Source organism: Eriocheir sinensis, chromosome 15, assembly GCF_024679095.1.
Source record: "Eriocheir sinensis breed Jianghai 21 chromosome 15, ASM2467909v1, whole genome shotgun sequence".
Taxonomy (NCBI): domain Eukaryota; kingdom Metazoa; phylum Arthropoda; class Malacostraca; order Decapoda; family Varunidae; genus Eriocheir; species Eriocheir sinensis.
In genome coordinates this window covers 8,909,317-8,923,467 of record NC_066523.1, presented here as the reverse complement: position 1 = coordinate 8,923,467, position 14,151 = coordinate 8,909,317, and the positions used below count along the sequence as shown (strand labels likewise).

General features: G+C 46.1%; 1 protein-coding gene and 1 non-coding gene across 2 annotated transcripts; one reads left to right on the top strand and one right to left on the bottom strand.

Moving 5' to 3' along the window:
* On the top strand, positions 1-5,236 carry LOC126998881 (uncharacterized). The gene is made up of 11 exons (XM_050861072.1): positions 1-86; positions 2,345-2,405; positions 2,589-2,716; positions 3,036-3,264; positions 3,416-3,512; positions 3,627-3,702; positions 3,792-3,896; positions 3,988-4,119; positions 4,309-4,406; positions 4,593-4,820; positions 4,933-5,236. The coding sequence occupies exons 1-10, from the start codon at positions 37-39 to the stop codon at positions 4,766-4,768; spliced, it is 1,152 nt and encodes a 383-aa protein (XP_050717029.1). The 5' UTR covers positions 1-36; the 3' UTR covers positions 4,769-4,820; positions 4,933-5,236.
* Positions 5,237-7,273: 2,037 nt separating this feature from the next.
* Trnal-cag (transfer RNA leucine (anticodon CAG)) lies at positions 7,274-7,357 on the bottom strand. Its single transcript has one exon. It is a non-coding gene; the product is annotated as a tRNA-Leu (tRNA).
* Between the last annotated feature and the right edge of the window lie 6,794 nt (positions 7,358-14,151).

Sequence of the window (14,151 nt, the reverse complement as noted above, 5' to 3'; positions counted from 1 at the left end):
GAGTACCTGAGAACACTTACACGCGTCGTCTGCAACATGGAGGTAGGACAAGAGGAGAGGCCCTGCTCCCCCCGCGCACTTTACCGGTAAGTGAGGCCTGACAGTCCGCCCGGTGCCCCACCCAGGACTGGCAAAAGCTCGCTTGTCACACTGCTCTGTGTGGTCTTTTCCATGGAGTTTGGTTGGGTATTACACACATTATATTATTTTTAAATTTAATGAAGACATAAATAGTAATACATTAAAATGTAGATTATGGATACTAAAAAAATAATATTTAAATGACTATATGTACATGGAGATAGGGAGAGGGAGAATGTGTATGCTACCGGCCAGTGAAATTAATTATTTTAAGTTTGTCGACTCCTTACGCTAACTATGTCCAACATAGCAGTGACCTGTATCCCAATATAGTGACACCTCACCTGCAAATATATTTCTGCAACTGCCTTAGTTAATAAATGTACGTAAGTGATTTACATGGGGCTCTGTGTCATACATATGTTCACACAGATTTGAGTCTATACGGACATAAGTCTGTAATACTGCACTTCCCACGTTATGGAAGTGCACTCTGCCCAGTGTGAAATGTGGAACTTTTCTACTGGCCATAATTTTAAAAAGGTTTTCTTGTTACACATATATTTATTACCTCGTCGGTTGGATATATTAGTCTTCTGCTTTTAAGATTGATAAAGAGTGGCTGGGGGAGGCAGTGGCGTCTCGAGGTTAGAGCGCTAATACAATTTTGTTGGAGCACTGTGATAGGTGTGAAGCACTGGGAATGTATACGTAATCATTTTCTTCAGCTACTATATAGTTTTCATCTTTGACTGCTTTTCACAATGTGTTTATATTTTTTACATAGTGTTGAGTCACATCATTACGCTTTAAATAGTTAGTATTGGTACATATTCCAGGGGGAGGCGGTTACCACTAGCAGTATTTAGCATGTCATTATGCACCAGCAACTTCTTAAAGGCAGCAGAAAACTGTAACTGTAGATTATTTGTATTATTGCATCCTCCCATAAGCCTTACTTTCACCCCCAAAAAACAGCTCAATGTGATCTTGACTTAATTTATAAGTCATTAAAAAACAGTGTTGATCCATTAGATGCAATTGTTTTCATGTAGGATCTGAAAACTTTGTCAACAAAAAAGAAATCAAAGAAAATATGGTTTTCGATTTGACTTTAATTTGACGAAAAATTTCCGTCATTACATGGAGATAATGTGTTTATGCTACTGGCCAGTGAAGTGAATTAGTTTGTATATATTGGCGACTCCGTACTCTAACTGTCCCGCAACATGGGAGTGACCCGTTTCTCAGTATAGACACCTCGCCTGCAAATATGTAATATTGCACGAAGTCCACTCTCCCCAGCGTAAAATGCGGAGCTTTTGTGCTGTCCATAATTTATCTAAAGTTTTCACTTGTTTCACATATGTATTACGTCGTCTGTGTAGGATATATTGACCTTTTGCTTTTAAGATGGTAAGGGAGTGGATGGAGGAGGCAGTGGCGTCTCAAGGTTAAAGTGTCAATACAGGCCTCGCTATGAAAATATTTTCCAAATTGCGCACGACGAAGCCGGCAATGTAGACAACTGCATCCTCCCACATGTGTTACTTTCCCCCAAAAAAGTCTTGCTGTGCAACCATAAGCAGCGCTGCAGACAGGGATCTTTCTTCATTTTTTCTTCCCACGTTGACACGTCCATCCAGCAGGCTCATGGTATTCTGAATGAATGAATGAATGAAGAGAGCAGCCATGGTTTAGTGTATGGTCATATCAGGGCTGGGCAAGGGAACGGCGGCTGTCACCTGCTTTCTGCCAGTCCTTTAATGGCCGCCGGCCGACCATATTGACCTCACATTTGCCGCTCCTCGGCCCCTCCTCCCATCCTACCTCCATGGTCTGCGGGGGGAAAGGCGGGCGTGAAAGCAACCATGCATCAGGAGCGAGATAGTTTTGCTGCTCGGAACCACTTAAGATGAGTAGAGTCTTCAGAGATGGAGTAGCGGCGCTGATGCTTCCTTGCAGGGATGAGATACTGGCGCTGAGGCGTAGCTCGGTGTTGGGATGAGTTTTCACGATAAATTTTGTTTTCGTTTCACGTCGCACAGTTTGTGACATGACCACCCGAGGAGAAAGCATGCAGTGAGGTCTTCAGGTGCCCTGTCATGAAATTATATCCAGGGTATCGGTCTCTTCCTTTTTCTATATTTTACTGCATTTTAACCAACGAATTGTTTCACGAGGTTTAAGTTATAATCTACTCGAGAAGCACGGTTCGGTCGTGTGTTAAAAGTAACCTTTTAATCTTCGTCTCACCAACCAGGATCGATGATGACTTGCGGGAGCCGAACGCCAGCCAGTCCTGCAGCCGCCGCTATAGTGAGGTAGGGAGGCAGGGCATGTCATGCGTCAACTGTATTTTTCATAGCTTTCTAGTTTTATTGGCCGGTGCTATCTTATTCTCTTGATTATGTTAGTTTCCCTTTTAGAGATGAGTTAGAAGTGATGGAAACACTGAGTAGCAATGGGGGCCGAGTGGATGGGGCAGTGTTTTCCTTTCGTCGCAGGTCGTGAGGGAGTACTTACAGAGGCGGCAACAGCGGGGCGACGAGACGGATGAACATAACATTAAGCCGTCAGAGGTGGTGACCCACCAGGCTGACCACGCGGGGCCCAACGGCGCTACCTACGTCAGGTGGGACAATTTTCTAACCTTGAGATTAATGTTTGGTGTACAAAATGAAGTATTCTGTATTAAAAGCTAGGCTGATAACACCATACTCGTGTATTATAATATCTGTGGAAGGGTGCTACTTCTATAATTATTTCATTTAAGCACGGTCGAAGCCGGAAGGATCGCACTTAATACGAGAGAAGTATAATTGTTCCAGCAGTATTGGTGTTGCATTCTAAGAACTTAAATGGACAAATAAGGGATTATGTAATTTTTACGGATGTTATTGTTTCACCTGTTGCCATGTTCTCATCTTATTGCTCGGCCTTGAACGCTGCAGCTGGGGCAACCCAGAGACTCCAGGGATGGTTGCTTCGTGCGTGCAGCCCGTCCCTGTTATGGAAGACCTTTGTGCAGTACATGAAGTCCAGGAGGTCCATTTCCCTCCCCGACTCTCCCCCTTTTCTCCCGTCACTCCGGAGTCGGGTGCAGAGTCCTACACCACGGCAAAGACACACTTGTCCTCACACATCCCCTCACAGTCTCCTCGGTCCCGGAGTCGCTCTCAGGTAACTCGAGGTCTCCGCGGCTACCACTCCCCACATAACTCCTCACAAATGGTTGGTCCGGATATCCGGTAGTAGCCTTTTCATTATTTTGATGTATTTCAGTCTGCCTCTGTTCACTCCGAAAGCATTTCCGTGACACTTGGGTTTGCAGGTACCTGTGGGTGTGGACAGCCTCCAGGCCAAGCATTGCAAGGCGCCCCTCATCAACATCTTCTCTGCGGGTGGATCTGCTAGGTTTCACACGTTCCGTAAGTCTTGTATTGATGAACTCTTAATATCAAAGCTGAAGTATGTCCCAGCAAAATGAATTAACTCGTGATAGATTAATTAATTTGACGCATTGTGACTGACGTGAACTGCAGGACATCCGAGGCAGGACGAGGACGACGATAGTGATTTTGAACTTCAGCCTCCCCTGCCGATGAACCTCCTCCAAAGGTTAGAATACAAGACTTTCTACGTGCTGGGCTAGACCCTTTGCGTATTTGTGTGTATACATATTTTACCTCCTTTATTATGTACACCAGTGGTCGAGTGGACAGCAACGGCAGCTTGATCACGGATGGGATATCCTACTGTTCGTCCACCCAGTCATCCGTATCACCCTCCAGGACCTTCGTGATCACACCAAGGTAGGTCCTGCTGCCCATACTGAACCGTACCGTAAAGCTGACGATAGTAGGCAAATTGCCAAGTATTACACTGTTCATGTTTACGTTTCAGAGCAATGAATGACGAAACTGTGGTAAACGAGTGGAGTGTAATGCGCGACGAGGACTGCCAGGTTGAGGAGAGCCTCATCAACCCAGTGACTCTGGATTTTGAGCGGAATTCATGCCTGGAATCTGACCCCAGGTGAGATGCACGTCAGTAAGGAAGGCTATAAATACATTAGAGGACTCGAAACGAACTGGTTTTAGTTATAAAAAAATAATTTAAACAATTTTTCAATAGGCTTTACGGTAAATTCTATTTTGTCTAAAGGTGTGGGGAACGAATGAAATCGGGATTTACGAGTTCAACGTGTGCTTTTTATGTCTGTAGCCTGTGTGACGAGGAGCACATCGGGGAGCTGGCCTACCCGCCAGAGGAAACTGACATCAGCTCATACAAGCTCAAGTCAAAGTCTCCTCAGTCCTGTGGTATTAAATATACAGTATTTTCTATCATATTTTAATAATGCGTATCGTAGAGGAATGCACGTGTCAAAACTACTACAAATCTTATTGCAAGCAATCTGTTCTCCAATGATGGAATTACTTTAGTTCCTTGAAATATCGAATTATCAGCATTAGATATTTCAAGAGTTAACTTTTTACCTCCAACAGAGAGCGAAGGCTCCTCAAGGTTTTCGTGGTTTTCCTCCACGCGGAAAGCGAGTCGCCAGAACATAGCAGAGGAAGATAAAAAGTTACAGCGTCTGCAAGTGTTTTGCTGGGTCGTGGTGGCCGTCGGCTTTCTCCTCCTCGTAGCCTCGGTATGCCTCTACTTCGTCTTGGATTAGTGTGGTGCTGATGAGCTGCAGTTTTGAAGGTTGAAGCTACGTACCCTTTTCGGTGAGTAATGACTAAAATGATTACTTCAATATATCTAGTATATATGCGTGACGAGAGCTATTGTATTGATTTGTTAGATAGATGCCAACATCTTTCTAACTTTCCTTTTCAGGCTTCCATCGTTGCCCACACCTCTTGGATAGCTATGTATTACCTAAACATCACCATCAGCACCTCGCGCACTGGCCCTCCCACCCACCACCAGCTCCAGGGGAAGGCGTGGGAAAAATTTGCAGCGGGCTCCATTTGTGTGTTCTCTTGGCTGCAGGTTGCCCTGATTTGATTTCCCAGTGAAGTATTATTTTCCCCTGAAAGTTTTTAGTAATTTTGATTGCTAAACTATTTCTTACTCCAATTAAAACTAATTAAAAGAAGTTTTATATTTTAAGCGAGCAAAGAAAATGTAGTGTAGACGTCAGACTCGAGTATTATTCGTCACCCAAACGAGTCGGCTTTAGCTCCATAACCGCCACTTTCCGCTCTCCCTCTCGAGCCGCTCGTTTCCAGCAGCTTATGGGGTTGACAGGTTGTTCTTAAGATGAACGATCAAAGCCAGTTTCTCCGCCACAGCCTCACCACCTTCCAGCTCTGAGAGCGATATTGCTAAACTTCAGCCCCTCCTCCCATGCCCCCCGTTCGTCATCCTTGCTGCAGCGCCCTGCTTTGTTTCCTCTGTTAGCCCTTTGAAATTTATTCCAATGTTTTCCTCTTTCAACCTACTTCCTTGTCTCCCCCTTTTTTTTTTTTTTTTTTACAGAAACCAAGCTGAATTTCTGGAAAGTTTTCAAATCTCTTAAAAGTGAAATCAACATTTCTTAAAGGGTGATGACACGATTGTCAGAGGACCACTGAATGCAGCTGTAAGGAATTTATCAAAGAAGTGCTTATTTCAAGAGCTGAGCAGGTTGTTCGATAAGAAACAGCAGGGAAGAGATAAAAGTGTCTGGTTCGGCGTGAGCTCGTCAAAACGTCAAACGTGAAACCCAGTCGTGGTCATTAACTCGAATAACTTGCAGGTTGATTTTTTTTTTTTCTCGTGGAAGAATGGTATATTCAATACCGTCACTAGGGGAGTAAAGAGGATTGGCCGCCAGACTTGTTGTCGTCCTATGCAACGGTAGATACAAAAACAAGGAATCCTGTCGAAGCAGGTGTGTAATAAATCACTACTTGGACGAGTGTCTACAGTGCAACAGTGAGGTGCTACGGCACATATGTTACGGAAGCGAAGTAGCGGCAACCCAGTACTAAGCAGCACCCCCGAGCCCCGGGCCTCCCCTACAGCGCCGCCTGCGGGAGCCAACAACTCTGCAACAAAATGAAACGTTTTGTGTCGGGCCGCGGCGCGCCGGGCGGCCGGGAGGCGGACGTCCAACAAGTTTTCCAATTACTCTGTACTGAATACATTAGCGTCGACCACCGACAAATGGGACTCGCAAAATTCGTTTAGCGTTAATGAATGCTTCAAAAAATTCGACTACAGGACACTTTGAATATGTTATTTTTTTCCCAGATGAGCATCAGATGTGTAGCTGCGTGGAGACCTGCAATGCATATTCATGATAAACCCACCATGATTATGTCGGTGGTGATACCAGTAACAGCGATGGGATTGGTAGAAAAATTATTAAGATGATGCAGGGAGTGTTATTCTATCACTATCATCATAACTGAGCTATTTATTATGACAACCTCTCCATGCCATACCACAGGGAAGGCAGCACAGTGAGAGGAAGAGGCGTCGAGAGCCACTGAGCACCACCATAAGCCCTCAAGCCTCTGTGCACCTCATCGGCTTCAGCCTCGGGTCGACACCGTGGCAACAAAACACAGTACATTCATCCTCAGTCACAACACATCACCACACACTAGCCCTCAGTCTGACCATATAACACCTGACAACACATCACAGTACATCCATCCTTACCTAACAACACAACACACACCCTCAGCCCGACAACACAACAAGTGGCAATACAACAACCCCTACAAAACACTCATCCTCATCCTGTCTTCAAGATCTCCTCTCGCCCTACGCCGTCACTCTGTGGGAGACAAACACAAACCTCTCTTACATTACCGCTTAATAATTTGAGTAACTTTATAAATCACTTTACGAGAAACCGAACAACAGCGACAGAGGCAATAAGGACAATAACGACCACATTAGGTAGAAAAGTTAGAGGAGGAAATCAAATACGATAAATAAAGGATAAGAATAGCAGTACCGAGAAACAGTCTGCTATTGATCGACTTTCATATCACTGCGTGTGTCTGTGACCTTTCCGCAAGAAGTGCCCATCACAGTACAGGACACTTGCAGAAATTGACAGACAAACACATCACCTAGCCATACCTACACACCTATTTGTATATTGGCTTATACTTACCATCTGCAAATTACTAAACGGAGAATTCTAGTCCAGTTTGTTGTCCCAGAATTATAAAACGTGTGTCAGGAGTGGGATTCGAACCCACGCCCGGAAGACCGGACTGCGACCTGAACGCAGCGCCTTGGACCGCTCGGCCATCCTGACTTACTATAGTCAATGAGCGACATGCCTGGCTACGATTCCGCGGGCATGTGCTCCAATCCCAGCCTGGGCAGTCGATGTGCGATTCACCCAGCTGTTCATTTTTCCTTTCGGGTTGGGCTATAAATGGGTTCCTGGGGAAACCTGGGCAAGGCAAACTGTAGTAATCCCGAACTTCACACTGGCCCGTGTCCCGAGGTAATAGGTTCTTTCCACCACCCACTTTACTTTTTATATTTATCATTATCGTATATTTGTAGGACATTATATAATAAACATGCACAACCACATCATAACCAGTGTGAGCGCCGAGACTGACTGACTACCTGACTTTACTGATAGCCTTTGATTAGATCGCCTACCACTATCAAAGTCGACCAGACTCTTCTGTTATCTTCTTTGATCTCTTTCTAATTAGGTAAATAGTAAAGCCGATTAGCACAGTGAAGCGAGAATAAAAATAAACGTAAAAAAAATAAAAATATGAGAATGCATGGAGAGAGAGAGAGAGAGAGAGAGAGAGAGAGAGAGAGAGAGAGAGAGAGAGAGAGAGAGAATTAACCACCACAATTATTAGTTTGGTGTGTGTGTGTGTGTGTGTGTGTGTGTGTGTGTGTGTGTGTGTGTGTGTGTGTGTGTGTGTGTGTGTGTGTGTGTGTGTGTGTTATGATAACATTTACAGAGACTTTCTAACCGTAGAATTAAAAGTTTGAGATCATATAAAAGTCCGTCTCTTAAACATTCCCCCACACAGTTTTTTCTCTCCTGCTCCCTCCCCTTCCTTCCCCTTCCTACCTGTCCCTGTTCCTCCCATTTACCATCACTCAGTTCATATCCTCTTTGCCTCTCTTCCTGGCATCCTTTTCTCTCTCTCTCTCTCTCTCTTATCTTCCATTCATTCCACCTGACTGATGATTGGAGGGCCAAGGGCTGTCTATTTAGGTCGTTAAGAAAGGGACCACCATTGTCTTCTGAGGTCAGGGGAGGTCAGGTCACGGTCTGTCTGCCATCTGCTGACCTTCCTGTCCTTCACCTGTCAATGGGAGGTTTCTGTCACACTCTTTTGGTTCTTTCTGTTTCACCGCCTTCGCTTTCTTTCTTTAGTTTAATGTTTTCATTTTGTTATTAATTAATTTATCAAGACAGTCATTCTTCTCCGTTTTCTTATCTTATTTCTTATTTCTCTTCTTCTTTTCTTCTTTTCTTCTTCTTCTCTTTCTGTTCCTCCTTTTCCATCTCCTCTTTTTTCGTCTTCCTTTTACAAAATTTATTTTCATAGTGTGTTTCAATCTTTCTTTTCATTTTTTTCTCTTCGTTAAAAAAAAAAAACGTTAAATTATTGTACAGGTGACCTGACTTCGTTCTCCCGAAACACTTTATGAGCCACTTTCTTACACTCCTTTTGCACATCTTTCTTCTTTACATGTTATTCTCCGCTGGGTCGCCGGGGCCTTGGATCGACCCATATACCCTGGTTACTCGGTAAAAGCAAGGACAAAGCCGGCTGCCTTGACTGGATTTGAGGGGGACGGCGCGGCTCTGGAGAATTGAGAGGCAGAGTAAGGTATGGAGAAAGGACGGCTTTTCTTCAAAAAAGCTTATGATCTCCCGGTATTATTACGCTTTTTCACACAGACAATCTTGTTTCTCGCAGTCGCGGTTTCTAAAGGACGTTTTTTACATATTTTACCCGCGAGGGATAATTAAAGCAAGAAGAGTTAAGATGTCGCATTCTACTAGTCCCATCCCGCCCCTCGCTCCGCCCCACGTCTTGGTTGAGTGATCTTTACGACACGATGCTCCAGCCACAAAGCGCGGCGCCTCGCTCTCTCGTTTTAAAGCGTGTAAGCCTTTATGCAGTTCCATGTGGTAAACAAATCATCTACCACCGCGTGCATGGGCGTCGGCGCCAACGTGTGTGAATCAAATAAACCGCGCTAATTGCAGGTTGCGGCCATGATGCTTGGTGCCGCTGTCGGGTCCACATGTTTACGAAAACTGAGCAAGGCGGAACGGGGAAGGTGCTCCGGCTAATGCGGGTTAATGGGCTAATGAGTGTTTTTACTGCGTGACGTCGCCGCCTCGAGAAGACTGGCGGCGTAAACACTTGCACCAGCCGCCACACGATATCTGCGACGACCTACAGACGCCGCCCATTGTTCCTGCTCGGTGTACATGCAGACATATAAACACTGACACAAACAGCAAACAGATGCACCGACGGACACTCATACATGCGAAAAGACAAACAGACACACACACACACACACACACACACACACACACACACACACACACACACACACACACACACACACACACACACACCACCTCCACCTCTATACCTAGACGACCTAATCCACAATATATATGCAGGAGGAGGAACTCTGGTGAATAGAGATACAGTGACCCACGCCGCCGGGCCTCGAGACGACAGCCAGCCGAGGACGTTTGATTATCATGCTCAGCGGGGAGAGGGCGGCCCGCAGCACCGCACCTCATGGAACACCCGCCGATTAATGCTGCGTCGCGCCCACTCCTCCTCCGCTTCTCCGCGACGGCAGGTGACGGGGTACAGGGGGGAGGTGGAGCCAAAGTCGGGGATAAGTAGGAGCAAGAGCAGGAGGAGGAGTAGGTAGGTATCGTAGGTGTAGGAGGAGGATTGGTGGTGAAGGCGGTGCTGCCCTGACGTCTGAGAGGCTGTCGTGGGTGTAATCACGCGAGGGGTAATATTTCCTGGAGTTAGTTCTGAAAAGGCTTGTATTGGATGGCGGGGGAAGAAAAACCCTCATCAACATCATCCGCCGCGTCCGCCCGTGTGGGTCCTGCTGGCGGCGGTGCTGGTGGCTGGTTAAGGAAGAAAGGCAACAAAAAGAAATCTTCCTCCGTTCCACGCCTGCTTGTTATCCTTGACGGGAGGGAGGGAGCGTCGCCCGCCCCGCACGTGACCCCCACAGCCGTCGCCGCCGCCGCCGCAGACTCTCCCTTCTCCAATCCCCGACCCCCTCGCGCAGCCGTCCCTTCACCGCCGCCAGGGACAACCCGCATCGTAATGATAGGCAATTGGTCGTCCTTACCAGCACCTGCACGGCAAATGACCCGCACCGCCAGGAACGAGTTGTCCTGAATGTTACGCTACACCTGCGCCCCCCCCTCCCCCCCCCCCCACACACGCGCGCATAAAAAAAGATAAGAAAATAATAGAGACTGCGCCACTAACACCAGGAAAATTATACTAACTCATTACCTCATTCACATAGCGGCCATCAGCATCTGACAGAATTATTTCCTCATTCAACGCCCCCCGTCGTCGCTGGAGTAGCAAGGTTAGGGTCGGCGGGGGGCTTGGAGGGGGGCAGCCGGCGCACCTCACTGCTTCATGAGGGTCAGGCAGGTAGTGGCCGCCTCTCAAAAGACGACCGCAGTTAATTGCTTAAATTACCGGTGAGCCGTAAAAGGTTTAGGTAAGCCAGCCGCCAGTCAGTCCTTTAGCGCACTACTGGCTGGGGAGCGGCCGCGTGGAGGAGGAGGACGAGGACGACGAGGAGGAAGAGGACGAAGAAGGCGAGGAAAGGGTTAAGGACGAGGACGAGGCCTTGAACGACAACCAAACCGAGAACATGACAGAAATTATGACGAGGACGTGACTGAGATCAGGAAGGGAAAGAGTGAGAGGAAGAACTGAATGGAAAGGATCCAGAGTTCAAGGATGAGGTATAAGGGATGGGTGAAGAAAACGAATACGAGATGGAAGGGAATGATAAAGGATGAAGACAAGTATGAGTGATGAATGAACAGAACGAACTGAGAACGAAAAGAAAACTAAGCGGGTTACTAAGGGTCATTGTGATGTGCTTTATTTGCATTGTCAAACTGATGGGGGAATATGAGAAGGGGAGGAGAATGAAGAGGAGAATGAAGAGGAGGAAGAGGGAGGATAATGGAAGACGGGGGGGAGGGGGGGGGGGAGGGAGAGAGGAAGACAGCGAGAGAAGTTTGCACGTGCTGATTAGTATACCGTCGCTTTATGAATTTAAGATGCTGGGAAGGGCGAGGGAGGACCAGCGATAAAAAAAAAAAGCAAGAAGGGTTGGGGCATGGAAGAGGAGACGCAGGAAGGCAGTAATGTGAAACAGATGACTAAGAGGGAGAAAGGAAGCGTGTGTATGGGAATGGACAGTTTAGGAGAGATGAAAGGTGGGTTAGGAGGAGGAAACGAGATATGACAAGCAGTGTGCGAGAGCAGAGGCAGGGAAATCAACGAATGAAGAGTCAAAGGGATTCTGAAAGAGGAAGAAACAATATGATGAACAACCTCGACAACCTGAGGCTCTCATTTGGATGATTGAGGAGAGTAGCTACGGAGTGAGGAAGAAAAGAGCAGCAGGTATAGGAGTAGGAGGAGTAGGAGGAGAAGAAAGAATAAAAACATGGAAGATTATTAAAGAGCTTGCTGTGCGTTTGTAACATTCATTATGTTTGTAAATGCAATTTTCAAACGAATTGATTGTTTTCCCACTAGTTACATCTACAGGAAGTTAATTCTATGGCGGATGACTCATTCCGATATATATAAAAAAAAGCCAATGTCTATTCCATCGGCTCACTTCAAACAGTAGATGGTTATTTCTAGTTATCGGTTTAGTCTGGAGCTCAAAACTTAAAAAAATGATTGACGTAACCGATCTTGTTCAGATATCTGAAGGCCTCGTATGGAGTCCCTGGTAGTTGTCTCTTTTCCAGCGTCAAGAAATTGAGTCGTTTGTGTCGGCTTCATGCTGTCGTGGTCTCAACAATGGTATACAATTTTCGTGACGAGTCGTTGCGCTCTCTTAAGTAATTCGATGTCCTTATAATTTGTCGACTAGAATTGCACTGCGTATGAAAGGTGAGGTCTTGAAGTCTTACCTAACGAGTTATACAAAGGTAATATTACTACCGGCATTTTATACGCAAAGTTCCTAGCGATGAACCCAAGCATGGTATTAATATTATTACAGCCAGATTTACACGAAAAGGAGGAGGGAGGGAGAAGTGTTCAAGCACTCGAGAAGAGAATGAATTTAAAAACAAGACGATAATCATGACTAATAAATTTAATCTTGGAACCGATCTCTTCTCTCAAACTTTTCCTCTTTCCTACGACGCGAGCCTCAACAGGCGGGGAGCACCAGCAGGTCACCGCAAACATTCAAACAGAAAACAGCCTCGGCTTTCTTCGAAAGTTTAAACTTTTATGGAACGGTAATCATGTGGTCGTTAAATGTACCCTTTAGTTTTAGAAGCACTCTGGCTGCTTCCACTTATGTAGGCGTAAAACAAAGAGGAAAAAAAATATATGATGACCGCTTAGTGAGAAGAAGAAGAAGAAGAAGAAGAAGAAGAAGAAGAAGAAAAAGAAAAAGAAGAAGAAGAAGAAGAAGGAGGAGAAGAAGAAGAAGAAGAAGAAGAAGAAGAAGAAGAAAAATAAAAATAAAAAGAAGAAGCATGGGAAAAAGGAAGAGGAGGAGGAGGATGGGGGAGAGGAGGGGAGTTAGAGAGAATCACTTGTTTTGACTCCGTGTCTCGTGTTTACGTCTCTGAACGACTCAGAAAACTTTGCTTCTCCTCCTTCGCCCCTAACACGCGGCTTCTCGCCTCCTACGCTCCTGCACACTTTAATTGCCTCTGTTGACGTTGAAGTTTCTCCCCTCTGCACATTACATCATTAGAGCTGTTTTCCACGTTATAACTGGGTTCGGTAAATTGAATACCACACATGCTAATCTAATGTAGGTAGAGAACGTTTTCCATTATATACGAGAACGTTATAGTCACCCTTTCCTCAAGTCTGTGATCCGATACGCAATCAATTCCTCATCTTCCTTTACCATTAGTCTTTTGGGCCTCGGCATTTGGAGTCCACGGTCTTCCTCCTGTCCCATCGCTGTAAATAACAATGACTACCTTCGGAACACGAGACAATTCCCCGGTACAGCCAGCAGAGCCTCGCCCCTCGCCGCCAATACACCGTCTCCTCCACGGCCGTCCAATTACAAGGGAGTCTCGCCGCCCCACCTCAGCGTTCCCTCACAATGGGCTCTCCTGGGGCAGCCTCGCCTCCTCTGTTCCATTATTCACTCAGCAACCAGCGTACACCGTCCCCGCGCCGCAGACTCCCGCCCTAGGGATGGGTCGATACGCCTTTATGTGTCAGGCCGATGAGAAACGCGGCGACCGATGGAGGACTGGATGGGTGGATGGATGAACAGATGGATGGATGGGTGTATGGATGTATGACTGAAGGGTTGATTGGGTGAATGAATGGATGGATAGACGAATGAATGGACGAATGGGAGGGTGAACGGACTGAGAGTTTAGTGGGTGGGTTGATGGATGGATTAGAAGAGACATGGTTGGGAATAGATTGCGTGACGGATGAATGGGCTTGACCAGAGAAAGCCTAGCAACAAGTTTTCAGCTATGTATGGCAACACGTATTCAGTATTTTGTCGATGCCCTTTACGCGTGATTTCGTCGGAGACTTAATCCCATCCTATATGTCTCTCGGTGTTGCCTCCTCCTTTTCTAGGCCACACCAGGAACACTTATAGTTTTCCGCTCAAAGCACGCTCGTGGAATTCAAAGTTATTATGTACACTACGAGAAAGAGAGAGAAGTGCAACTGGCGCCGAAGAATGACGAATGAAGAATGAATCGCAGGAGATTTAGATGAACGTGAGAGAAAGAAAGAAGAGAGAGAAACTGTTACAACTCTACAACTGGCGTGGAAGAATCAGACCATGGGAGACTCCCTT

Excerpts from the sequence above, each read along its gene's own strand:
- LOC126998881 (XM_050861072.1), top strand. The coding sequence starts at position 37 with ATGGAGGTAGGACAAGAGGAGAGGCCCTGCTCCCCCCGCGCACTTTAC. Across the intron at positions 3,265-3,415 it reads GGTCCCGGAGTCGCTCTCAG|GTACCTGTGGGTGTGGACAG; the intron begins GTAACTCGAGGT and ends TTGGGTTTGCAG. Across the intron at positions 3,513-3,626 it reads TGCTAGGTTTCACACGTTCC|GACATCCGAGGCAGGACGAG; the intron begins GTAAGTCTTGTA and ends CGTGAACTGCAG.